The sequence below is a fragment of the Erithacus rubecula genome, assembly GCF_903797595.1.
Source record: "Erithacus rubecula genome assembly, chromosome: 1".
NCBI classification, from domain to species: Eukaryota; Metazoa; Chordata; class Aves; order Passeriformes; family Muscicapidae; genus Erithacus; species Erithacus rubecula.
The window spans coordinates 35,305,782-35,331,609 of NC_136658.1; the positions used below are offsets into that span (position 1 = coordinate 35,305,782).

The 25,828-nt window shown below is 40.9% G+C and overlaps 1 protein-coding gene across 5 annotated transcripts in view; it reads left to right on the forward strand.

The window, feature by feature from the left end:
- Positions 1-25,828, forward strand: part of FAT3 (FAT atypical cadherin 3) — a 382,360-nt gene that overhangs the window by 324,016 nt on the left and 32,516 nt on the right. For 4 of the 5 annotated variants that reach the window (XM_079317035.1, XM_079317037.1, XM_079317036.1 and 1 more), the window contains exons 14-19: positions 8,103-8,492; positions 10,773-10,987; positions 11,678-11,815; positions 14,135-14,278; positions 14,830-15,027; positions 17,505-18,303. In XM_079317035.1, coding sequence (XP_079173161.1) covers positions 8,103-8,492; positions 10,773-10,987; positions 11,678-11,815; positions 14,135-14,278; positions 14,830-15,027; positions 17,505-18,303 — 1,884 coding nt within the window. Of the gene's footprint in view, positions 1-8,102; positions 8,493-10,772; positions 10,988-11,677; positions 11,816-14,134; positions 14,279-14,829; positions 15,028-17,504; positions 18,304-25,828 lie in introns of those variants that run through there. The other variant, XR_013775721.1, reaches the window with a different exon arrangement.

A 25,828-nucleotide genomic window follows, 5' to 3' on the forward strand; every position in this document is an offset into this window, starting at 1 on the left:
TATTACAAGATACTTTACAGAGAATGACTCATTCTCTTTAAAATATACATGGTGCTTCCTATATCTTCACCCACATCGTTGCCTCACAGACTTTTAAAATAGTACCCGGGTTAGACTCTAATGCAGGATATGAAAGAGACATGAATTATTAATTCCTTTTACTCCAGCAGTCCAAAACAGCATTGCATAAGAGGTATAGTTGAAGTAGGGAGGCCTGTCCACTGTCACTGAAGCTGTTTGCAGAAAGAATTCAGGAATCAGCCATGGAAGAAAAAAACCAAGCAACCAATCAACCAAAAGACAAAAACAAAACAAACAAGCAAAAAGCCAGAAAAATAAAAAAAAAAAAAAAAAAAAAAAAAAAAAAAGGAAAGAAAAAAAACCCCAACCAACCAAAACAATAAACAGAACATAAAACAAAAGGCATGAGTAGCATTGCTCTATAGCCTGCTGGCTGATGTGGTTCTGTGCTCTGTTCCTCAGAGCTTATTCAGTGAAGAGCAATAGTTCATGAGGATGTACCCCTGTACTCCTTCTTCCTGGAAAGGTGTCCTTACCATTGGACTTTTGTCCAGTCTTCCTTAAGGAGAGTGGAAGGCAAATGACTCACATTCCCCAGATTTCTGGCCAGTGCTATGGACACTTGCAGGTCCAAATTCACTCAGGGAGCTGTTCTGGAGAAAACCTAGATTTTGCCTTCCTAGTAAAGGCAAAAGCACTAATAGGAATGCAGAGATAAAGCACACTGGACCCCTGAAAAATTGCCAAATGAAAAAATAATAGTCAGGCTCTTAGGAGTTTAGGCTTGACTTACTGTTAGGAGGTAAATAAACAACATATTTGGGGATTTTGAAGACTACCAAAACATTCAGCATGACCCTGTTGAGTCCCTCAGAGGGCCATATTTTTAAAGCTTCAGGAGTAGTCAGGGGAATGCAGTAACCCTTCTTGCATTAAAATAACGAGATGTGTGTATCAAGATGACTAAAAGCTAGTCTGTGTTCAGGAACTGGAAGTCATCAAACCAATCTCATTTCCTTCTGCAACATGTGAGGAGGCCATATTGAAATAAATATTGTGGGTGTTACAGCTTAGGTTTAATGAGATTTATGGCAATGTACTGCACCATGTTTTTATGTGTAAGCCAGGGAAAAATGGTCAGCACCAAACTGCTATCAAGGGAGTTTGTAGTAACCATTACACTGGAGGGTTTAGTTAAGAAAGGTACTGGGTGCAGCATTGCTGTTTTGATTTTTGAATACATAAGTAGGCATAAGGACAGCTAAATGGATTGCTAAATGTCAGAAAGCAGAGTGATGCTGCAAGTTACCCTGGATAGTGTCAAAGCTTCACTTGTAGTATTTAAGAGTTGGAAAAATGGTATGGAAAAACCCAGTGCAAGTCATCAGGATAAATGTGACATCTTGTGTTTAGGCAAGAAAACCAAGTGCACTGCTATTGTCTGGGCAGCAGAACTGCAGAGATGCAGCTGTGTTACTGTGACCCACAGGCTGAAGATATTTACACTTTCCTACTGGTGTGAAAAGGGAAATATTTTGAGATGGGTAAACCAGAGTAATGCTGGAAAAAAGAAGTAGCTCTTCCTGTTTGTTTGGTGTTGGCAAATCCTGACCTGAAAGGCTGTGTTGTTTTGGGTACAGCACTTTCAAGAAGATGTGGGCTACATCTTCCAGGAGGATGTAGGAGATTGACAAAGGAGATCACAAGTCTAGAAGAAAAGTCAGGAAATACTGAAACAGATGAGAGGGTCTGCCAAGGAAAAAAGAGTTGAGATGATAAAATATAACAATCTTCAGCTATCAGATAAGTAACTCTGAGGAAATAAGTTGACCCTTGTTCTATTTTTTTTTCCTTGTCTTTTATTAATTTTATTCGATCTCAGCAAAAAGTCAGAACAAGATTTTTAGTTCTAAGAGAAGTGAGGCACTGGGGTGTCTCATCCAAGGAGGTTATGCAAGTTCCTGATCAAAGAATAGGCCTCTTTTTGGGGATAAATTGAATCTATCTTGTCTTTGTGCAGGGATAAATTAGATGACCTCTCAAGATCCCAGATCTCTTTGCACTTTCTCTTTTCTAGTAGTTTCTTTAATTTTTGAGATTTCCAAGACATTGTTAACAACATAGAGGCAAAGAACTAGACAAAGGACAATTGTATCTCTTGGATTATAAACTGTCTTTAAACTGGATTTCTTAAACTTACATGTATATGAATATTCTCTATATATATGCCTACACATGTATATAAAATATAATATACAAACTATTTGAGCACCTGTCTGATGTAGAGATGTAGAGGGAGCTGGGGTTGTTTAGCCTGGAGAAAAAGAGACTGAGACCTTCTTGTTCTTAGTAATTACCTGAAAGGAGCTTCTAGTGAGATGGGGGTTGGTCTCATCTTCCAGGTAGCAAATGAAAGGACAAGAGGAAATGGCCTCAAGTTGTGCCAGGAAAGGTTTAGATAGGATATTAGGAAAAATTTCTTCACAGGCATTGGAATAGGCTGTGCAGGGTGGAATTACTACCCCTAGAAGTGTTTAAAATGAATGTGCTGCTTGGGTTAACAGTTGGACTCAATGATCTTAGAGGTCTTTTTCTGTCTTGATGGTTCTCTTCATCCTTATACATATGTATTTATGTTTTTTCTCTCTCTCTCTCTCTGCATTCCACTGCTTCCCTATGTTTCCCTGTGCTCCCAGCTGCAATGTGTAACCCTAAATTAGGTATTTCCAAAATCCCAATTTCAGAAAAATTGACTCAGAATCACTGAAGAAAACAAGTATATATGTCAAGTCATATAAGCCAGTACCCAGGAATATGTGAATCCCTAGCAAGAAAGAGATGGAGGGTGAGCCAGCTATCCAGATCTTGACTTCCCACCAAACAAGACACCACCTGCCCCAGCTGAAATGTAAAGCAGGGCTTTAGGCACCCATGGATGGGCTCATACTCTAACAGTTTATACCTCTCATTTTTGTAAAGTATTTCCCTTCAGTAAGGGGCTGATTATCTTCAGTTCTCCCCTGCCCTCATCCCTTGGTGCCCTGACTCCATTGGAGCAGAGGTGTGAACCCCTTTGGGATTAGGGCTATTTTTTTTCCCTCAGAAAAGGGGAAAACAGTGAAAGTCTATCTTGGTAGCTGTGTTATGGATTGAACTCGGCCCAGTTTTCTGTTAAGTTGTAAAAATCACTTGAAATATTTTCCCTATGGGGCTATATATTCTTCTGCTGTTCAACAAGGTACTTCAGGCAAGATTTCTCTTTCATCTTGAAATGATGGAGTAGAGCACTATAAAATCCGGTTTAGAATTCATCTTTTGTCTTGTTTGCTGTTAACAAAATTGTGGACTTCTATCTTCTAGTAATTGGCCTTGTGGTTAACATTTGGGTAGTCAGGAAGGGTCATAGGTCCATACCAGTGTTAATAATCACACCATAAAAGAGGCAAAGAAGAAGCACAATAATCAGATAGTTTGCTTTGTATGTTTTCAACCACTGAACTGAAAAACAATTTTTTTTCAGTTTGCTTTCTGGTCTACATCTTGTTTGTTGATATTTAATACTTGCCATTACCTGTATTTTCAAAGGTTTTCAAGATGAAAATGAGCAGATGACAGTTAATCATCATTTTTTAGACATAAACAAAAATGAGTGGTCTAGCTGTACTTGGAAAAATACATTAAATAATGAGTTCAGGGTGACAGATGAAAACAGAAGGGAGAAACACTGTTTGGCTTTAAGTATGTGTAACTTAAATTTAATGTGTGATGCATAAAGGTATTGCCCACTGCAGAAACTTACTGTCATGTGGGGATTGTGCCTGTTGGGTTAAATCTCAGCCTTTTAATTGATGGTAGTCTGGATCAAAATGTGTTGTAACTCTGCCATTTTCAGTTGAGTTGTAGCTCCAATGCTGTGCTCAGCTCTGGGCCCTCACTGCCAGAAAGACACTGAGGGGCTGGAGCGTGTCCAGAGAAGGGACACGGAGCTGGGGAAGGGTCTGAGCAAAAAACTGATGGGGAGTGACTGAGGGAGCTGGGGGTGTTTAACCTGGAGAAAAGGAGGATCAGGGGGACCTTCTCTCTCTACAGCAACTTAAAAGAAGGTTGTAGTGAGTTGAGGATCAGAGTCTTTTAGCAAGTATCAAGCAATAGGACAATAGGAAGTGGCAGCAAGTTAAACCATGGGAGGTTTAGATTGGAGAGAAGGAAAAATTTCTTCTCTGAAACCATTGTCAAGCAATGGAACAGGCTGCCCAAGGAAGTAGTTGAGTTACAGGCTTGGGAAGTATTTAAAGATGTGCAGATGTGACACTCAGGAATGTGGTTGAGTGGTGGCGTCGACAGTGCTGGGCTGATGATTTCAGAAGTCCTTTCCAACCTGAATTATTCTGTGATTCTGTGCTTTTTGCAAGAAGGATTTGGTAGTGCTGATTGTGAAGCAAAGTTACCATATATTCCTGATGATATTAAAAGTAGTAATGACATAGAAGTTGTCATGATGTGTGCCCCTTTGTTTTAGCACAGAAGAAACCAAGAATAAAAGCCTGTTTGAAGAATGGCATTTGAGGTACTAGGCAGGTGTATGTTTTACAAGCTCCTCACACCAGAGATTTGGCAAAGGGCAATATTCTATCATATGCTAATACAAGTCTAAACAGAAAATGTGCTACCTTATTCCTTTATTTAAAAAAAAATATGCTGCAATTTTCTTATTGTAATAGTGATTCCTGCAAAGGCTGTGTTCAAATAGCTCGTGCTGATGATTGGTACCTTAGAAATCTGAGAAGTTTGAGTAAGTAAGTTGACACAAAGCAGTTTGCAAACATTAATCCCCCAACAGCTGTAGGCAAGCAGTGTGGGAGGGTTGCTCCCTTTACCAGTGCAGGAGCCATGGCATTGAAGCAGTTGTTTCCTTTCCACACAAGGCATCTCCTTTATAGTCACAGCAGAATCTGTGGCAGGGATTCCACTGACACACACTGGTGGACACTTCTCTCTCAGGAGAGGGTAAACACTCTGGAGTAAAGCATTTTGAATTTCAGTAGAAATAGCTTCCTACTTCACCTTTGCCTCATGCCCATTTTTTTTCCCAGTCTTGGGTCCAAAAGCTCAGTAAAAACAGCTGTTGATGTAACACAACACTTTCTTCAAAGTGCTGTTTCTGCCACAGCCTTTCACTGATTTTATCCCTAAGAGGCAAGTATTAAATCCCACCCCTCAAAACACTCTATGAAAGGGTCAGCACACAGCTAAGATCTCCCTCTGTATGTCTCCTTTTGTTTCTCCTTTTGGCATTTGGGACAAAAGCCACCAAGAGTTGTTGTCTGTATCCCCAGTCAGGTCTTCTAACCAAATCTTCTGTCTCTTCTTGCATAAACTGTCACTTTCACCTGTAAGAGCTGTTCTTTCATGTCTCATGGGAAAAAAAAAAACAAGTTGTTCTCTTCATCATACCAAACTGGTACAAAAAACCATTCTTTCTGGAATTTCCGCATTCCTCTCTCATTTTCCAGGAAGGAATAATAAAAGCACTTACCTTTAAGATTTTACTGTCTCCATTTCTGCCTAAAAATCCCATATATTAGAGTGAGCAATCAGAACACCATAATCTGTATCTGTTCTGTCTCAATTGTAGGAACATCAGTAACCACTTACAGAAAACATTGTTAATATTTTGTTATTTCATGGGCATCACTTTTAGGAAGTAGCATTCAAGAAGAGGGGCTGGATTATATGTCAGGTTGCCTTTACTGGAGTTACTCCCTCCTGTACATAAACTCACCCTCCGTGGTGAGTTGCATGTACCAAATTCTTTCCCCATTCCCCATTCCAACTACCCTTGCTGAAGTTTTGTGGTGTTTCAGGGCACAAGACATCCATTGGCCATCTCCTTTGTAGCTGTTTGTGTCCTGAAGGACTGTGGTATATGAGTCTTCTGTCTTGAGCCCAGGTGTGCTGTAGTGAGCATCAAAAAGGGAGTTTGTGCCAGAGAAGAGTGTAAACCAGACTAAGGCTCTCCTGCAGTCACAGACCTGTAGAAGGTGTGTGTTAGGGCCTCTGCCTCAGAGCAGTGCTTGATACTCTGTGGAAACTGGGAGGCACCAAGATTGGATGGTGCAGAATACTAAATAGTTTCACAGTTAAAACTCATGTTGGGTGTTCTGCAGCATGCTCTGAGTCAAGGGGGCTGGGGTGGGGGGGGGAATCCTATTTTCCAGCATCCCTGAGTATCAGCTGTTATTAGTAACTCATTAATTTTTATGGTCAGGTCTGTCCTGTTTTTGTAAATGGAAGTTGATGGAGGATGTCTAGCTGAAGGAGATCCTCCCCAGCTGAAAATGTAGATACCTCCAATTATTCAGACTCTGAAAACCTTTCACTTTCTAGAAGGCTTTACTCCTTTTTATTGCTTGTCAGCGTGGTTGACTGTCAGCTGGCAGAGTATTTGGATGTATGTATCAAGAGACTAAGGAAAGGTGTGCTCTCAGCAGCTCTAGGGCATTCAAAGCCTATGTGTTTTAACATGAAAGAATCTCCTGTGAGTTTGTGGGCTGAGCTCAGTTCCTCATCTGTAGGACAGGAGTCACTTCCTTGATTGCACTGCTGTTTTGCTGAAGGTGGGACATTTTATTTTTCACATTGTGATGCCATGGTGAATAGAGAGGCTCTGCTGTGATTAAACAAACCAAACCAGAACAACACAAAAAACCTAATAGTCTGGTTCACTGCAGTATTGCCATTTAATTTGTTCCTTATTTTAAAGACATTTGAACCTTTTAAATATACTCTGGTATCTCAAGCACTGCATAAAAACTTTATTCTCTGAGGAGCCAAACAGGAATTCCTAACACTCCTCAAGTAGGGTCTGGGACTTTGTAGTTGCTCTAGCTTTTATGTGTGTGTGACTGAACAAAGAGTCTCCCAGCTCCCCCTTGTGTGGATGCTGAACTCCTGCTACATCAAGCAGAAAACAACTGTGATTTGTGCTGCTTTTGATCAGACATTTCTACAATGCTTTGCTGCTGGAAAGCAGAATAATACTGTCACAAATTTTAAATTAACAAAATATGCCTAGAAGGGATTGGTAGCTGTTGTTCATCTGATTAATGTCAGGCTTGTAAAGTCTGTTCTCCAACAAAAACAGCAGCTAATGCTCAACTGAGAGATGTTAGAAACAGAGACTCTCCATTTTAGTGTATCTTTGTGTTTTAGTTATAATCTCTTACTACAGCACCCAGGATGAAATCACAAAATCAACTAGCATCAAGGGACTTGAATGAACTTGTATCTGCATTCACTTTTAATTAGATTTGAAATGGCTATCCCACTGTAGTGCAGAAACCAAGTCAGTACCATCCCCTCAGGCCTTATTACTGACAACAACCTTAGCACAGATCTGCATATTCAGCAGCTGGGTGGGTAGGTGCTTTGTACTGGGAAATACGGGCAGGATTTTAAAAATGCAGGATAACTTTTGCACAACTCAATTTTTGCTCTTAGGCTGGGGCAGAGGGACTTCCATTTTTAAAATGTTCTGGCAGGAGTTTTTTGATGCAGCTTTTGTTTAACAGGTATCATCCTATGACAATATTTTTCTGCTCAACAGTTGAAGCAAGGCAGCACTGGTACTAGTGCATTCTGTGCCACCTGATGTATTTCTATGGGTTTATCTTCCCCTTATGTACATTTCTATTCCTTCAAGATGTGCTCTGAGACATTTCCAATTTCAGCATTCTGCTTGTCTCATCTAATTCAATTATAAGCTGTTCTGGGCAAGGACCATATCTGGATTCTGCTTTCAAGTTTCAATACACAGCAGTTTTGCAAAGTAATCTTTAAAAAAATGTATCATGATGAGAGAAGGAACTGAACTTATCCACAGGGATTTGTCATGTGAGAAGAGCATGTCCTGATCTCCCAAACTTTCAGCAGTATTATACCCACAGGCTCTCCTGCCTCTACCCCCACTGGAAATGCTCAGTGTGATAGCAGATTTTGCTTAGGGTTTCTGTTAGATGGGGAGAGATTTTTATTTTTTTTTTTATTTCTCATTTTCATTTTCCCATTTTCTTCTCTTTCAGGCGTGAACAGAAAAGTCACCTATTCCCTGTCAGACTCTGCAGATGGTTTCTTCTCAGTTGACCAGTCATCAGGAATCATTATTTTGGAGCATCCACTTGATAGAGAGCTTCAATCCTCCTATAACATCACCGTAAAGGCCTCAGATCAGAGCATTGTGCTGACCTTATCCTCGTTTGCCACCGTTACCATTACAGTGCTAGACATTAATGACAACCCTCCCGTGTTTGAAAGGAGAGATTATCTTGTTACAGTGCCTGAAGACACCTCACCTGGCACCGAGGTCCTTTCTGTTTTTGCTACAAGCCAAGACATTGGTACAAATGCTGAGATTGCCTATCTCATCAGATCAGGGAATGAGAAAGGGAAGTTCAGGATTAACTCCAAAACAGGTTTGTAAAGTGGCTCTTACTTGCAATGCTAAATTAAAGCATCAGAAAAACATGAATGCTTTGGGGAAGGCTCTTGGACCAAAAGATTTCCAAGGCTAGAGACTCACAGCTTGTCATTGTGTAATTAACTACACAGTTAAAAAGCAATTTTAGGTTGGAGAGTGATGTCAATTACAGTCACACATGGCTGCCCCAGCTCAAGTGGAGAATACTTTTCTCCATTAGCAAATCTTTTGAAGCCAATATAGATGTGACAGCCTATTAGCCAAACTGTGCAAAACACTTCCAAACACTTGCAGTGTTTACTTGCTTACCAGCTGATTACAGCCTCCACTATCTGCCCCTTAGAAAGCATCAGCCAATGCTACCAGGACCTGTTAGGGCCAGTTCAGTCCTAATGCGTGATTGCCTTTTGTGAAGCTTTATGCAGCTTCCCTGACTTGGGTTGTTCTGATTTGTCTTTTTGACTTCAGCCATGGCTTGGGTTGAGATATTTTTGGTAATATATCACAAATTTTAGAAGTACACCACTGTTCTCTATAAGAAATACCAAGCAAAGGTACCATATTTAGTGTAAATGTCACATTTTCTTTTAATTTCTTTTTGGGATATATTCTTTATCCTCACTGAGTTTTTATTCCATCAGCTGTAAGCTATTTCTTCTGTGCTTCCTGTAGTGGATCCTCTTCCTCTCATAGCATTCAGGATGACAAGTACAAATCTGCCACCAGAGTCTGAGAGCAAAGCAGTCTTGATTTTAAAACCTGAAGATAATGTTTCTTTGGGTGCAACTGTAGCAGCAAGTAACATGAAAAATCTCAAAATTATGCATTGTGTCATTTCTGTAATTGTGTTCAAAAATGGCTCTTCACTCTGTGGAGACTGCTGCCTCTTATGTGAGGGACTTAACATAACTGTGTTGTCTGTCATCTTCATCATGTTGATTAGTGCTAGAAAAATTTAAACATAAATATGCCTAGGCAGCGATACTTAACTTCACATTTGACAATGAAGCCAAGAAAATAAATCAATAAAAACCCATAATGAAGTTTAATCACACAGGGAAAAAAAAGGAAAAAAAAAACCCAACAAAACTAAAACTATCTATTATTCATTAATGTGTGACAGCTCCATTACTATCTGTTTAGAGGCAGGAGCTCAGTTTCTAGACATCAGAGTGGTGATGCAGCATGCCTGATCACAGCTTGAAAAATAATGTCCTTCACACCATTTATCAGTGGGAACTCTCTGCTAGCCACTTGGAAGCTTCTCTTCAGGGCTCCTGCTTTCAGCAAGTCACACTGAAAGGTGGAAATTGTTTGGAGAGAGCCCAGACAAGATTAAGAGGAATGATCTGAGGTCTGTAAAATGTGAATTACCAGGAAAGACTGAAGGAATTAAGGTTGTTTAAGCTAGAAAAAAGACAACATGCTGCTAGTTTTCATGCCTGTAGAAAGTACCTGTGAAGAGGACAGGAATAAACTGTACTCCATGCCCAGTTACAAGAAGAGAAGTTGTGAATGGGCTTAAATTACATTTGGATTACTTTGGTTAAATGATAGGAAGAAAATCCTAGCTGTAATGATTATGAAGTACTGAAATAAATTTCCTGAGAAGGTTAGGAAACTGATATTGTAGGAAGTTTATAAGAACACTAGAAATCAGATCATTTCTATCCTAGAGGGAGTCTGGGTGCATGGAGTGAATCAAGTTACAAAAAATCCTAATTTTGGCTGTGTGGTAACACAAGATTTATAAACCTATTTGAGTGGGGAAGTCTCTGTTTAATCACTTAAATGATAGACAACTGATTTCTCAGCGGTATTCATATCCTATTCATTTGTATTTAATTCATGAGAAGTTAATTGTGTGGGAGTGAATTTCTGTTGACTTGTCAGGGCTTATTTCCAGAGTCGGCATCCAGTTCTCCCAACGGCTCTGTGAATGAGATGGTAAATGGGTGGCTATGGCCCCCACTTCTTCCTCCATGATACTCACATAATGAAAGCTATTTTCATGAGGAGCCATTCATTGCCTTATGCCTTGTAAAGGTCCTTTCTGCAGAGGCAGCCCAAGTGCAATTGGCACCATTCTTTAATCAAACGACAGCAGTAGAAACCTGAATAAACATTTTTATTGGACTGGGCAGTCTTACAGTTAGTGTTGTGTGTGTGCCACGGTGATAAATAGCGCGCTGCACTGTTTACTACCGTCAAATCCCTTACTCCGTGGCACTATTTATTTTTTGCTGGCTGTTGACATTTCCCTCCTTTGCTTCAGGAGTGATTTCCATTTCCGAGGCTCTGGATTTCGAGTCGTGCAAGGACTTCTACCTGGTGGTGGAAGCGAAGGACGGCGGCAGCCCGGCGCTGAGCGCGGTGACCACGGTGAACGTGAACGTGACGGACGTGAACGACAACGCGCCCAGCTTCAGCCAGCCCGTGTACAGCGCCGTGGTCAGCGAGGACGCGGCCGTCGGCGACTCCGTGCTCATGGTCAGTGGGGCCGGGAGCCGCCTGGCTGCCAGGAGCCTCTGCCCCTAAATGCTGCTCTGGTCAGGATAATTGCTGCGTCCCGCAGCCCCCTGACCATTTTCCAGCCAGTATGTTGTGTCTGCTCTACAAGCTGCTGGCAGGTTCTCCCCAAAAGAAAGGAGTGGTGGTACTGAGCCTTTCTCTGTAACCCTGTTACGCTGTCAAAGAGCAATGGCATATTTAAAGTGCAGAATCCAGCTTTTCAGTGAAAATACAATCACAGAGTCACAGGGTTGGGTGAGATCTTAAGATCATCCAGTTCCAGCCCCTCTGCTGTGTGCAGGGACACTTTGCACTGCACCAGATTGCTCAGAGCTCCAAATACATAGCATTTCTATAGTCTGGCATGCAGTGTGCCTCACAATATTCTTATCTTGAAACTTGTGGATCCAGAGAGACAGCGTTGTATGGAATATTAAGATTAAAATATTCTGTGTGTTTTCAGACTAGAATTTTGAAAAGGCCCAAGTGAAGCCTCCTAACAAAAACCTATTGGATTGATGCTGTAGAGGTGTGCATAGTTTACCTACTTCAGGTATAACTAGTCTGATGGAATGTAAATTTTACTTTTTGGAGTGTTGAGCAATTAATGTATCGCACAGATCACTTAATATTTGTTTTACTAATTTTTTATTCTTCTCTCAAAAAAAGTTGATAGCAGAAGATCTGGACAGTCCTCCCAATGGCCAGATTCATTTTTCCATAGTGAATGGGGATCAAGACAACGAATTTTCAGTCGATCCTGTTTTGGGACTCGTGAAGGTTAAAAAGAAATTGGATAGAGAAAGGGTAAGACACGTGGGATTTCTTAACTTGCAATGACTTACAGATGTGCATCAATCTCCTCCCTGCTGCTGGCTTGTGTTGAAGGAGATTCTTTCAACCCTGCAGCGATCAGCCTCTAAGATGCTCCAACAGGTCTTTGTAGCGTTTTCCCATTGTTTCCCTGCCAGCCCTCTCCCTGTCTCCCCACAGGGCAGCTGCTCTGCTGTCACCCTGCTCCGGCAGAGGGTCGGGGTCACTCCAGGGGAGAGGTTTGTCCGTGGTGCCAGGGGAGCTGCTGCAGCAATGAGCTGCCCCGTCCCCGTGGTGCGAGCACGGGTGTGCGGCAGAGCGGGGACAGATCTCAGCCATTGATCAGAGCTCTGCAAAACCCACCACTGGGGACAGGGCCCTGAGACGTGGCCAGGCTGAACCTAAAGTGGAAGAGTGCTTCATTAAACAGACTCTGCTGCTTTGTTTGCTCGCTCCATTATTCATTCAGGATTATTTATCACCATTTTGCCATAGCTAGCAATTAGCAGCTTTTGGGAGAAATATTGGTGGTAGAATGACTTCGCCACAGTCTGTCTACAACAGGGGAGTAACAATGGCTGTGCATGTTACAAGTTGGCTGTAATAAAAGCCCAGGCTGAGTTTCTTAATATGACTTTTTTTAGTTCCTGAAGTGTACTCATGTGCAGCTGCATTCATACACACACACACTTACCCTCACAAGGGTGTGCATGTGTAATGCCAGCTGTGTTAGGTCTGCATTTTCCAAAGTTGCTCTCTGTTAAAATAAGCTGTGATATTGTCTTTTTCTTTGCTTCCTTGGCACGTTTCCTAGACACAGGTGATTCTGACCCCTTCAGGGAAAATTATATATGATGCCCCATCTGCTGCAGATCCTCAAAGGCATTGCTGACTCCTAGTTTTCAGTGGTTTAAGGACACTTATTTCCAGAGCTGTAATCACATAGAGACCATGACTTTTTGCCATCTACCTTTCTGGAACACATTGAAATGAAAGCAAACACAGAAAAAAATTTAGGACATATTCTACAAAACTCCCTCTCTTCAGCTAGCAGTGGAAATTGTGGTTAAGAAACTATTGTCTTCCCCAAGTTTCTTGACTTTCCCTAGTTCAGAATTCCTCTTCCCTCCTGTGTCACTTTGCCCCCACCAAATAACAGTCTATCTCCTCCATAAACTCTCCCAAAAAACATGTTCCCTTTTGCTCTGTATTGGTCCCACACCTCAGAAGAGCCACCTTATTTTGTGTGCTCAGTCTGAGCTCCTCCCTAACACAAAAAAGCTGTTATGTTTCAAATACTTTTGGATCTCCTTCCTTCCCACCAGCCTCCCCAAAAGCCCCTTTAACATTATCTTTTTCCCCTCTGCAGGGCCATGCTTTTCCCTTTCCAGCCCTGCACTGAGAGGGTGGAGGGGAGTGTTGTATCTATCTTGTTTTGCCCTTCACTTGCTCCACCGTGGGAGGATTCAGGGGCAGACATGTCAGCAGCTTTCCCTGCAGAACAAGGAGCAATGTACAGGGAAAAGCAGTTGTAGGACCTGTGGAAGCCAACATAAGGATGGAGTTCGGAAAATCCAACTGTCATCCATAAACTGTGCATAGACAGAGCTTTTGCAAGTTGTCACATATGCTCACACCTCACACACGGGCACATGTGAGTAGAGAGCCCATGGATAATGCACTGAACTGCCTGCACTGCAGAGTTGTTTGTGTCTGTTGCAAACAAGCAGACTCAAGCCCACTTACCTTCTGCAGAATGGTGGATACTATTCTGTTGCTACAGAGACTGTTGTCCCTCATACTCCCAAATGTTTTCCTGTGTGTTTAAGCCAACTGCCTGTGAACTTTTTCTTGGCTCTCCATCACCGTGTTAGAAACAGTATGTGTCAAACTGACACTGGCTCTAATAAGCAATTTATATAATACCTTGGAAACCAACTGTAAGATAAATAGAATCAGGTCACTTTTCCCAGCTGACACCTAGGAGAGATGAAAATGTAAGCTTACAAGAGTAATAGCTGAGCTCACATATTATCTGTCACATATTTTCTGTCTGCCCCTTTGTTTCAGGAGTGCTTTATCTGATACAGTTATTTTAATACAATTAAGCTGTTGTATTTATTGGTAGCCTTATAAAACAGAAGTTGGGGCACAATGTGGTGATAAAAAGGATAATGTTATTCTAAGGACAGGAGGGTTATGAGGCCAAACAGCTTTCCTTAGAATATGGAAGGTGGTGCATTGAATGTAAAGAACCTGGGTTAAAATTTAGGACCACTTCCACAATAATTTAATGTTTTCCCCTTTTTTCAGATATCTGGTTATTCATTAGTTGTCCAGGCAAGAGACAGTGGTACCCCTCCTTTGTCTTCATCTGTGACAGTCAATGTGGACATTTCTGATGTGAATGATAACAGCCCTGTGTTTACTCCAGCTAACTACACAGCTGTAATTCAAGTAAGTTTATCCTGCACATCAAAATCTTCTCTGACTTTTAAAATGCGTAGGCATTTGCTTTCAGTTAAGTACCTTTTGATGATCTATCTGCAAAGCATGTATCAAGTAATCTTATCTAAAGAAAGTATAAACAAATCTTTCTTGAGTCTTTTGGTAAGTTTCTATTTGCTGAGGCTCCTTAACCACAGCATCTGCCACACATTTTAACATTCACCCCTGCTGCACCAGGTACTCCAGCCTCAAAATGTCTGCTCTGGGATAAGTTCACACTTCTCTACACCTTGCTCTGGGTGTGAGTCTTGACTTTTAGTCAGTCCTGATCAGACAGAGCATCAGAGAGAGCCCAGAAAGCCCTGGAGGTGTAGTGGGTGCCTTAATCTCTACCACTGATCCACGGGGCATAAGCAATGTCAACAAAATGCAGCTTGGGAAATGCCAGCTTGGGCTAAGGGCATTCAGTTGAATATTCTCAATAGCAAAATGTGGTATTTTATGACTGCAATATGTATCATTTTAATCCTTTTCTTTATACGCTGTGTATATGTGTAAAGGAAAATAAACCAGTGGGCACAAGCATTTTGCAGCTGGTAGTGACAGACAAAGACTCTTTTCACAATGGCCCCCCTTTTACCTTCACCATCCTCACTGGCAATGAAGAGGAGGAGTTTACACTGGACCCTCATGGTGTTTTGAGATCTGCAGTCATCTTCAAGCACATGGTCTCAACTGAGTATGTGCTCTGCGTGCAGGTAAGGCTTGATTTTTACATCTACACTATAACAAATATTTTAAGGGTAGGTGGCCTGTGCTTGGCCTGTATGGGTTGGTTTTAATGGACTGTATTCTGCAAGTAAATACCACACATTCCAATTTGCAAATGCACAATGCAGAATATTTTCTTTGATGTTCTTAAACCTGGTTTCTTATAAATATAAATATAAATAGGTAGCCAGCCACCTTTCCAATTTCCTCGGCATGAAATGAATTTTCTGAGCAAGCGGCCGTTATGGTTTAAGATTTTCATCTTTTTTTTTTTTTTCTGTAGCTAAGGAAGGAAAATGAGAAAAAATGCATTATGTACATATAAATACACCCCAGAACAAGTGACTGCAAAATACTGCTCTAGGAATGAAAATCATTTTGGCTTTTAAGTCATAAATTTAATCATAAATTTTTGGAAGCCTTCCAAGAATTCATGAAATCACATTTCCAAGGTCAACTTAGCTTTTAAAGAATGTCAAAGTAAGACATGCAATAGAAGTCCAGCTCAAACTTAGATTTAGAATAATCATTGAGAAGCTTTGTAACCAGGGTAATTTTGATTGCCAAAACCTGTAAATCCAAAAGTAATTTGTCCACATTTCTCAGATCTGCCAGAAAGGTTGTATTAGGATTCAGTAAATATGCAAGTCTGGGGAATTAACCTATTCATAGAAATAAGTCATGGTCCCATAAGCTGTTTCTGAAATTCTTTCTTCCTCCACTTTCTTTGCTGGGGTTGTTCTCTCTAAACACACACTGTCTGTTCCTTTGCAAGCACATTTAATGATGTTCACAGCAGCAGCATCATCTTTACATGCAGTTGTTGGTTACAATTCACAAAGTATAAGCTCTGATGCTAATTAACTGTTCAAATCAAAGTTTTACAAGTTTGCCATTTAATATCCTTGAAACCTATTTTTAGCCTTGTAAGGAAATTAGAAATCATCACCTTTCTTTCTTACCATGCCTTAATCATAAAATATCCTGCTTTTCAGGGTAATTCACTAGCCTTAGTTCTAGTGCAGCCAAAACTGGGCATGAAGAGTTAAATTTGAGCAGCATCCTCTAGCTTTAGAGATCCACAGATTTCATATAAATGAAATATTAGACCACCATGTCTGAGATGCACCAACATGATCAGGAAACCATGCTGTTGGATTGTGGAGACATGATTCCTCCCAGTATTATTTTCTTCAGGGATTTCTGCAGGGAAAACATATTTTATAGTTTCCTGTTGTGTAAAGACCATAGAAGTGTTTCTTTCCAGAGTGTTGCTTTCACTTTCCCACAATCAGGCTTCTCCTCTGTATTAGATTTATTAGATTTAAGAACTAATATTAAAATAGAAATTGGAGTGAGACATAATCTCATTTGCATGTACATGGGTATTTGTCTTCACATATGTATAAAATATTTCAAATACTCTACCCAACTCTTTTAGGAGTAAAGATGAAAGGATTTTAGTGTGTCTTAGTGTTACTAATCTGCTCCTAGTAGTATCCATACTGCTGTTGTCATCCTGCCATTTTTTCCTTCAGCTTGTAAATTTTCCTCCTGTGTCCAAATACAAACATGTCCTATATCTCTGCCTAGTGGCAGTTTAGTCTTCTGTTCCTCTATGAAGCAAATAAATGTGTGGAGCAGTATATCGTAATAGGGACTGCAATAAAACATTTTCCTTATTGTAGGAAAGGACACTGATTCAAGTTTGCACACCTTTGTGTCAAGATGGCCTTGGGTTTTTTGTCATACTTGCTCTTTTGCTATCTACAAAAAATGTGCAAATGATGCTATAATACCTGCTCTGGGTCATCCAGTAATCGGTCCAAGTGCAGTGCTGCTCTCATATTTTATCATTAGTAACAGCACAAGCACCTATTTCATTTTTGGAGGATGATAAATTTTTTTTATGTCAAGCATGTTTCACGATTGCTTCAGGTAAAGAAGTACAGAATGATGTAAAAATATTCTGAACTCTCTCACATTCACACAAACTAAGCAAGGTCTGAAATGCTTTGGAACACACCAAGCAATGGAGAAAGCTGATATTTCACTGGAATTCGGTCTTGTCTCCAGGGTAGAAGTGAGCCCAAACTGTGTTTGGTGCAGAATATACCACATTGTTGGTATATTCTTCATTGTGAAGATGACAAGTGATAACTGTGGGATCCTGGGAACATTTCAGTTTGAGTAATGAGACATTCTACTGACATATTTCTCTCTGCAATCCGCTTAGAGATCTGTGCTTCCCTAAAGACTTTGTAAGTTCCACTGCTAGAAATGGCTGAGACCCTTCTTTACATATGTATTTTGCAAATGCATTTGAGCGTTCTTTTGAGAATTTATTTTCAGAATTACTGATGCTGTGAGAATATATATAGCAAGAAGTTATGGTTGTAGGCTCTGTTCTACGTGTGCTTTTATTTTATTTTTTTTTTTTATTTTTTTTTCTAAATTACATTAGGCAAAGGACTCTGGGAGGCCTCAGCAGGTTTCCCACACCTATGTTCAGGTGAGGGTTATTGAAGAGAGCATTCACAAACCCACCGCCATTCCACTGGAGATTTTCATTGTCACCATGGAAGACGATTTTCCCGGGGGAGTCATTGGGAAAATCCACGCCACAGACCAGGATGTGTACGACGTCCTCACCTACACGCTGAAATCGGAGCAGAAGAGCCTGTTCAAGGTGAACAGCCAGGACGGGAAGATCATCGCCCTGGGAGGGCTGGACAACGGCAAGTACGTCCTGAACGTCTCGGTGAGCGACGGCCGCTTCCAGGTGCCCATCGACGTGGTGGTGCACGTGGAGCAGCTGCTGCAGGAGATGCTGCACAGCACGGTCACCATCCGCTTCGAGAACGTCTCCCCGGAGGACTTTGTGGGGCTGCACATGCACGGCCTCCGGCGCACCCTGCGCAACGCCGTGCTCTCCCAGAAGCAGGACAGCCTGCACATCATCAGCATCCAGCCGGTGGCGGGCAGCAGCCAGCTCGACATGCTCTTTGCCGTTCAGATGCACGGCGGCGGCTTCTACAAGCCTGCCTATTTGATTCAGAAGCTTTCCAATGCCAGGAGACACTTGGAAAATGTGATTCGCATTTCTGCGATCCTGGAGAAGAATTGCTCCGGACTGGATTGTCAGGAGCAGCACTGCGAGCAAAGTCTGTCTGTTGATTCGCATTCCCTGATGACTTACAGCACAGCGCGAATTAGTTTTGTGTGTCCCCGCTTTTACAGGAATGTGCGCTGCATGTGCAATGGTGAGTACTGCTCCCTCTTCCCCTCCCATCGCTGCACATTATGCCACAGGATCCATTTTATTCCTCTGATGCAGATTAGAAGGGGCATTTCAATTCAGTCCGCTAAAGCACGACTGGCTGGTGCGTTGTGGGAATTGATTTCTCAGGCCGGGGAGGAATTGTTCGTGTTTACTGATGTAAATGGAAGTTTATGAACTTTGGCCTTTGACGACAAAGACCGCTTTCCTGGAGGCTCTGCAATCAGAGCCATCAGCCAGCTTCCAGGGGAGGGGAAGGACGGGGAGAGGGGGGGATGGAGTTTCCCAATCTTTTGGTGCCACCACTGGAATAAAGCTGGATTTGATCGCAGCAGAGCAGCCTTGTCTCCAGCAATGCACCAGCAGTCTCCAAGGGAAAGCACCCCTGACCTAAGCCAGGCAGGTGGAAAGGCCTTTTCCAGTCCCGTTGTTGCAGAGAGCCACAGAAACCAATGAAGTATTTTATTAGCAAGTGCTTTTCCTGACCTTTAGTGCTCCAGTAGGGGACAGGGTGGGTTTCGGGCTGCTCCACATTTTGGCAGAGATTCCACATGGGCATATGACAAATAGACTTGCGAGCCAATCTTCTGTGTGATTCTGCACTTGGATTTTAAAACCTCAGGCTGTTATAATACTGGCTCTGTTTCTTTTGTTTGCCAGGCTATTTGCTCCTCATTCCACTTCATTTAAGAGCAGAGAAAAAAGCCACTGTAAAATCAATACATCTAAATCTCCCTCATCTTCAGCACACATGTACACACAAAGCAATACAAGAATTCAGCAGCCATATCCCTCAATAACTAACCTTTGTTTCTGCAGCAGTCAGCAGGACTTCATGTTTTACCACTGACCTTGGTGGGGATGAAAACAGGCATAAATTGCATAAAACTTAACCAGAAATGTTTTTTCTTCCTGCACATGAATAACAATGCCATAGAAGTTCAATTCTGAAAAAAATACCGTGATTCTCTGAGGTACATTCAAGAGCAGACTATCTGTCCACTTTTTAAGTGAGAGTCTTATAAGCTTCAAATAGACATATCTATTATAACAATAGTCAGCATTTTGTTTCACATGAAAGGCTCTAAAGTAAAGGATTTTCACAGATTTAAAAGGGACAATGCTGCAATATCCTCCAGTCAGGTCCAGGAGCCAGTGCAGGAGCACTGTCTGCCAAACTTCTTTATATTCTCTTAAGTTATAGCTTAGTCTCACTTTTGAATCAAGAAATCACAAATCCTCATCTCCATGGGGATAGTGATAGTCCTCATAGTCAGAAATTGGTTTTCTGGCAGCCAAAATTTTCACTGTTTATCATTTCATTTCACTACCTATTAAAGTCAATAATGATGTATTATTCCCTCTGCCTCATAATCCCTTATCTTAACTCCAAAAAAGGGACTTTTCAGTGCAGCACAGTTCTGACCCAGCAGCTCTCCTGGCACAGCAAGTTTGCAATGGAAGCACAGAAATTCAGCTGGGACAGCGATTTCCAAATTCTTCTGTCATGTAGCAGTCAATCCTCAGGATGGATGGTAGGCTGCTGGAAAGGCAGTGTGGTTCTGAGAGAGACTGTGGTCCACAGCCTCTGGGCCATTTATCATGGCCTTGAAGACTGCTGTGTGGGAACACTTGCAACAGGCAGCTTGTCCTGGTCCTGCTGAAAAGCTGGAGAGCTTCCCACTGCTCCCTTTTGAGCCACTAGGTGCAGATTTCCATGGGGGATCCACACAATTTGGGGTGGGGTTGAGCCTATCCAGCCTGGCATACTGCCTGTAGTAAAAAAAATGTCATGAGCTGCTGAGTTAGATATAGCTGCCAAGGAGGTGAACACCTTGGTGTCTGTTACTTGCCCAGAAACAATACACCTTGGTGGGAAACTAAAATTCATGCTTTGCACCTTCTCCTCATTAGTTAATGCTTCATCCTCTTCTATTGTTTTTAATTAAAGGAGCCATGGAAAATATTTTTGGTATTTAGGCAAACACGTTTTCTCACATAGGAGATAACACAGGCTTGTGAGAATAAAATAGTTAGAGAATGTATGGATAGTTTTGCTATCATGATAGCTAAAGACTAGAGTAAAAGAGTTAGAAAAATGCAAGCACTCCATCCATCAGCAGTCCTTATAAATAAATGCACAAATGCAGCAACTCAGGAAAAAGTGCACAAATTTATTTTGGCTTGTTTAATGAGACAGCATTAGCAAGATATTAGCAGTATAATAAAAGTATTATACTTCCCTTGTTGCTAAAAGAGTTCCACATCCTGTAAATATTAATACCTTGAATTATGAAAAATCCATTAAAATACTGCATATGTTTCCAGAGATCTGATTCAATTACAGCCCAGAAAGCTTGAGATTGAACTAATTCACTCATTCTTGAAATATGTATCATACTTGGAGTGTTTTTCCCACTAGCAGATGTCACAGATATGCACAATTTATGCATGCCAGCTGTGCATAACTTACCTAGATTACCTTTGTGAGCAAACAGAGTTATCTAATGTGAAAATTCAGGGAGACTGTGAAGTAGGCAGTGGGTGAACTTTGGAGGTTCAGCAGCTCTGCACTGGAAGGACAAGTTCAATAGTTCACATGCATCAATATTAGCTTTTAAATCAATAAAATTGAACTAAAGAGTTTTCCAATAACAGACTGTCCCCTTAGATTTTTGGCTCATCTGTCTGTGTTTGTATGAAAAGTACTGTCACAAACTGGGGTTTGTGTCAGTGTGACCAGAGGGGCTGTGTGATTACCAACCTCCCATCACATGGCACGAGGTATGCAAACATCTGTCAGTGCTGGGAAAAAGTAGGACAAATGGAATAAATATATTCCTGTAAAATAGTTCTCATGGCATTCTCATTTTTCAGAGGCAAAAATCTGTTATTTTTTTCATTATACAAAGTAGTTCTTTTCTGTTGAGACAAAGGTCCAAGGGTAGAGCAGGTTTTGTTGGGATTACTTTGCTCTTAGAGTTGTTCTGCATTATAATCTTACAAAGGTGATGGTATATTAATATGTTCACAGGAGAGGGATAGATTGGAATAATCTTGACAAATATGGGCATGTATCTGCATCTGTGCTGGTCACTCCAGGCCCCATTTGCAGACAGTGGGAAGAATGAGGTATTTTTAATAATGTGATACATCTCTCCCTAGATGTCAAAAATCAGCCAGATGAATCATGCCCTAAAGTTAGTGAATTCCATTTCAAGTGTTTAATATGGTTCTGGCCTAATAGTTTAAAAGAATTTTTCTAATAGACACAGGAGAGTTCAGTAAAAGTGCAGGCACATCCATGTCATTTAATCAAGAGAACAGCAGTCGTGGACCACTTTCTCATCAAACAAGACAATTCAGACTTTATAAAGCCATTTTTCTAGTATTTTGTCAATGTTCTGACAGAAGGAAGTAATAGACTCTGAGGATCTGCTGTTAATACAGGACCTATTCTTCAGAGCTAATTTTTGGCCTCAGCTCCACAGAGCACACATGGCCTCTAAAAGATGTTGTTTGGATGCTTTGAAGGACTGGGCATCAGCAGCTTGGTTCTTAGTGTTTCAATTTTCAGGAAGCACACACATGCGTATTAATGAGCCTGGAATTCTCCTGGCAAGGAAAATTGAAGGAAAAGGTCTGTGCTTGGGAACAAAGAACTGCAGATACCTTTGTTAGATCTGGCTGTAGTCTGTTTAATGTTACCTTTGTCCAAGGAAAGTTTTCTCCTTGTGAATATCTCCAGCAGTGAAGGCTATGCTGAGAATGCACAAGCTCATCATATAAAAAATGGGAGAGTTGCAGCAAGAAGTGGGAGCATGCCTGCAGAACCAGGGCAAGTGGGAATTGCTGTCTATCACTTGAGGAGTCCTAATGTGATCTGGCATTAAGGGGGAGGTGAAAGTGTTCAAATGTCTTGTCATTTAAAACTTGGAGAGGATCTGTTTCATTAGGACGTTCTAAGTGACACAGAGTTTTCCAGGGGCTCCTGAGCCAAGTGAAACCTGTAGTTGGCTTGTGCAGAAACTGTTCTGTGGTGGAGTAATCACTGCCTACAATACCTGGTCACTGTGCTCCAAAAATATAAGCAGATTGCAGATCATGAGTTGCCAATCTTCTCGCCACAGTAAACTTAATTATTATTTGAAGTAGCAGCTTGGAGTTTGCTTTACAAGCTTCCTGCAGCTCTGGCTTTCAGGAATCTCCCTCCTTTCAAGGTTTTTTTTCTACAAGTGAGAAAAACATTCTTCTTAATACTGAAACAGATTCAGGAGACTGGGCTGATAGAAAACCACCTAATATAACAAGACTTAAGTTGAAATTGTTGAAGCACTCAATTTTCAAAATATATTTACAATCTTACAAGTGCTCCTTTTTTTAAGGAATAGGAATTAAATAAATCTCTCATCTTGCAATGGAACAGTGTTTTCTTCCTCGGTATATTGGTTAGAAGATTGAAATACTTTTATCTTCTTGTAGAGAATCAAACTGATGATGATCTGTCAAAATCAAGTGGGTCTATTCCACCTTTTCCTGCCACGCACTGCTTGATGCTAGCTCGTGTGTTTCTGTGATACCTTGTAGAGAACAGTTTTATTAATACTAATGTGAGTTTCAAGAGAATGCTGTGGATTGTCTGGACCTGCCTAGAAAAAAAAAAAGATCAATTTGAACCTATATTTCTTGAATCTTTCATTAGATGGAAAATAGACTGCTCTTTGGAGTGGAAATGCAACATTAGAATAATTTTATCTAAACTCAGGCTGTAAATCTTTGATGTGGACAACGTAACCTTGAACAATGTTACAATTTTGCTCCACATAGTTGTGAAATCAGCCTGGAAATGTGTGTTAGCTGGGGTAATGCAATAATTCCCATTTGTATCTTATGTACTTATAACCATACAGACAGGCATAAAGCACTTCTCACAAGCCTGAATATTTTAAAGTTTTGTGACAGCTATGAAATGCTGCTGCAGCAGGATGAATAAAAGTTGGTTTCCTTGTAGTATACCAGAAGGAGTGTTCTTGGCCCTTCAGGATAAACACTTATCTCCACTGTTCCACTGTTGGAGTACGTTAGATCTTTTCCATATATTTTTTGAATGCAGAAAGGTGGCTCTAAAGTGCAAATCAGAGTTTGAATCAGATAAAAAAAACCTGGCAGAGATGGATAACAAAGTAAGCTGTTCCTTTATTGCTTCCTGTCAAAGATACAGTCATAGGTTAGGGGATGTGAAAATTTGCAGAGCCACATTTGGAAATCTCAGTGCCTCTTTCTGCTGCACAGTGACGAGCTGTGGGGCTTTAGTCCAAATGTCACATCTGTCAGCTACACAGAGGCTCACTTGAATTGCAGCCTCACAAAAGGTTTAAGTTTGTTCAAAGAACAGATAAAGTCTGCAGGCACCAGAATGCTGTGTATTTGTCACATAAGAATGAGTTAAAATAGCTAAAACAACCAAGGTGAAAATACAAAGCAGCCTGTGGAATTTTTAACAACTCGCTAAAATTTCAGAAATGATTGTTACTTGCCATTGAATTATAAGAAATGAGGAGTTTTATTCTAAAAAAAGCCAAACAAACCAAAGTATTGAAAACATCATATTCTCAGTTAAATTCTACAGATCTAAATAGAATATAAATCTGTAGAACCCTATGACAGTTTTTTCTTGATTCTATAAGGCCTAAAGTGTGACTGTGTATTGAAGCTTTTATTCCTACTAATGTTACCTACTAATGTGATTAATAAAGATTGCTATGCAGCATTTTCTAACAGAGCTACAGGCAGTACTGTAAATCTTTTACTCCATAGACCTCTCAAACAAATGTTTGATAAAGGAGGGGAGGATGTTAAACATTAAATTGACTGTGCTGTACATCAAGGAAGACATTTACAGTAATTGCCATATTTGTAGTCAGCCCATGTCCACTTTGAAAGCTCCAGTAGTCATTTTTCTTTTCCCAGAAAATACTTACAGTGTCAGGTAATTTCAGCTGTGCTTACTATGAGCCCTGCTTGGCTTGTACAAAAGTATGAGAGCAATAAGATTCTTTCTTTCATTACTTTTGGAGATGTACTCCATGACAGGTTGAGTCCTTCCTTTGTGAACTGTAAATAAAACAATGTGCTCAAAAGTAAACTAGTTTTTGAGTATGATAAGGATCCTACAATATAGACCCTGCAATATACAAGAACTGACAATATTCAGAAAGCAATGGTAGGAAGATGCTTTTTATGCACGTCTTAAATAAATTAACTTGATAAACAAAAGAAGAGGTGTCTGTCCATTCCCAGCAACTGCCTTTCCCTCCTTTCATGCTGGGGCTGCAAATCCACAAAAGCAAGGGCAGGAGTGCCTTTTTTCCTGCACTTGAAGTCTACTTTCATAGTAGCCATACTTAGATGCCCAAAGGTGAAAACTGATTATTGCAACCAAGAAGAGGCTGGCTGTTGTGGAAGTCCCATATTTCTGAAAATTTTTGTATTAAGCAGCAATTGTTGCATCATGTTTGCATTATTATAGACAGTGTGTGCAAATCTTTTAAGATAAGGGCAATCAAAACTGATTTATTTAGACACTTTTACATTGAAGTTTTAGCCAAACCCCACAAAATGCAAAACATTATTTTAACATTGACGGTCTTTAAATAGTAAGTCCTTGACATGCTTAGCTTGATAGATATAGAAAATCAGGGAGTTTTGAAAAACCTACCTATAATTGTGTTGCTCAAGTATTTTAAGCAAATTTGAAAGCCAGTATAGTTGTGTCCCTACAGATTAGAGAAAAGGAGGGCAGGTTTTGGTAGCCTAGGCAAGATGGGTAGGATGTGAGATCTCACAAATATCAGGAGAAACATAGAGGGAGGGCAAGTTTGCCTCTGGTGTAGTAGGAGAATGAAAAACTGAGGTGTCACTGTAGCCCAGCATGGCTTAGAATCCCAGAATATCCTGAATTGGAAGGGACTCGCAAGGATCATCAAAGTCCAACTGCTGGCCCTGCACAGGACCACCAAGAGTCACACCATGTGCCTGAGAGCATTGTCCATAATGCTTCTTGAACTCTGCCAGGCTTGGTGCTGTGACCATTTCTACCTCCTAAAACTTGCATCTCATGGGTGTGCTGGGGGAAAAGGAGTGTCCATATCTTCAAGCAATTTTTTCCCTCATATCTCTGAAGCCCCTGTGCAGAAAGCTTTGTGGGAAAATGAATGGCCTTAGAGTTATCACACCATTTATAAACCAGTTACTACTCATAATAGTTCATTTTTATAATGTGTTCCCATGGGGTTTAGGGCAGTCTTTGGTAAAGAACTATTGCAGTTCTGCTGTTCTGCACTTGCCCAAAAACTGTTCCTTCTATGAAGGTTTGTTGGGGCTTTTTTGCTGTTGCTATTATTAAGCCATACTTGGCTTGCACTGAAGCGTGTGATCGATAGCTGTCTTTCAGTACTCCTTTATTGCAGCAGATCATGCTTTACCCTGTGCATCCCTGACAGTATTTT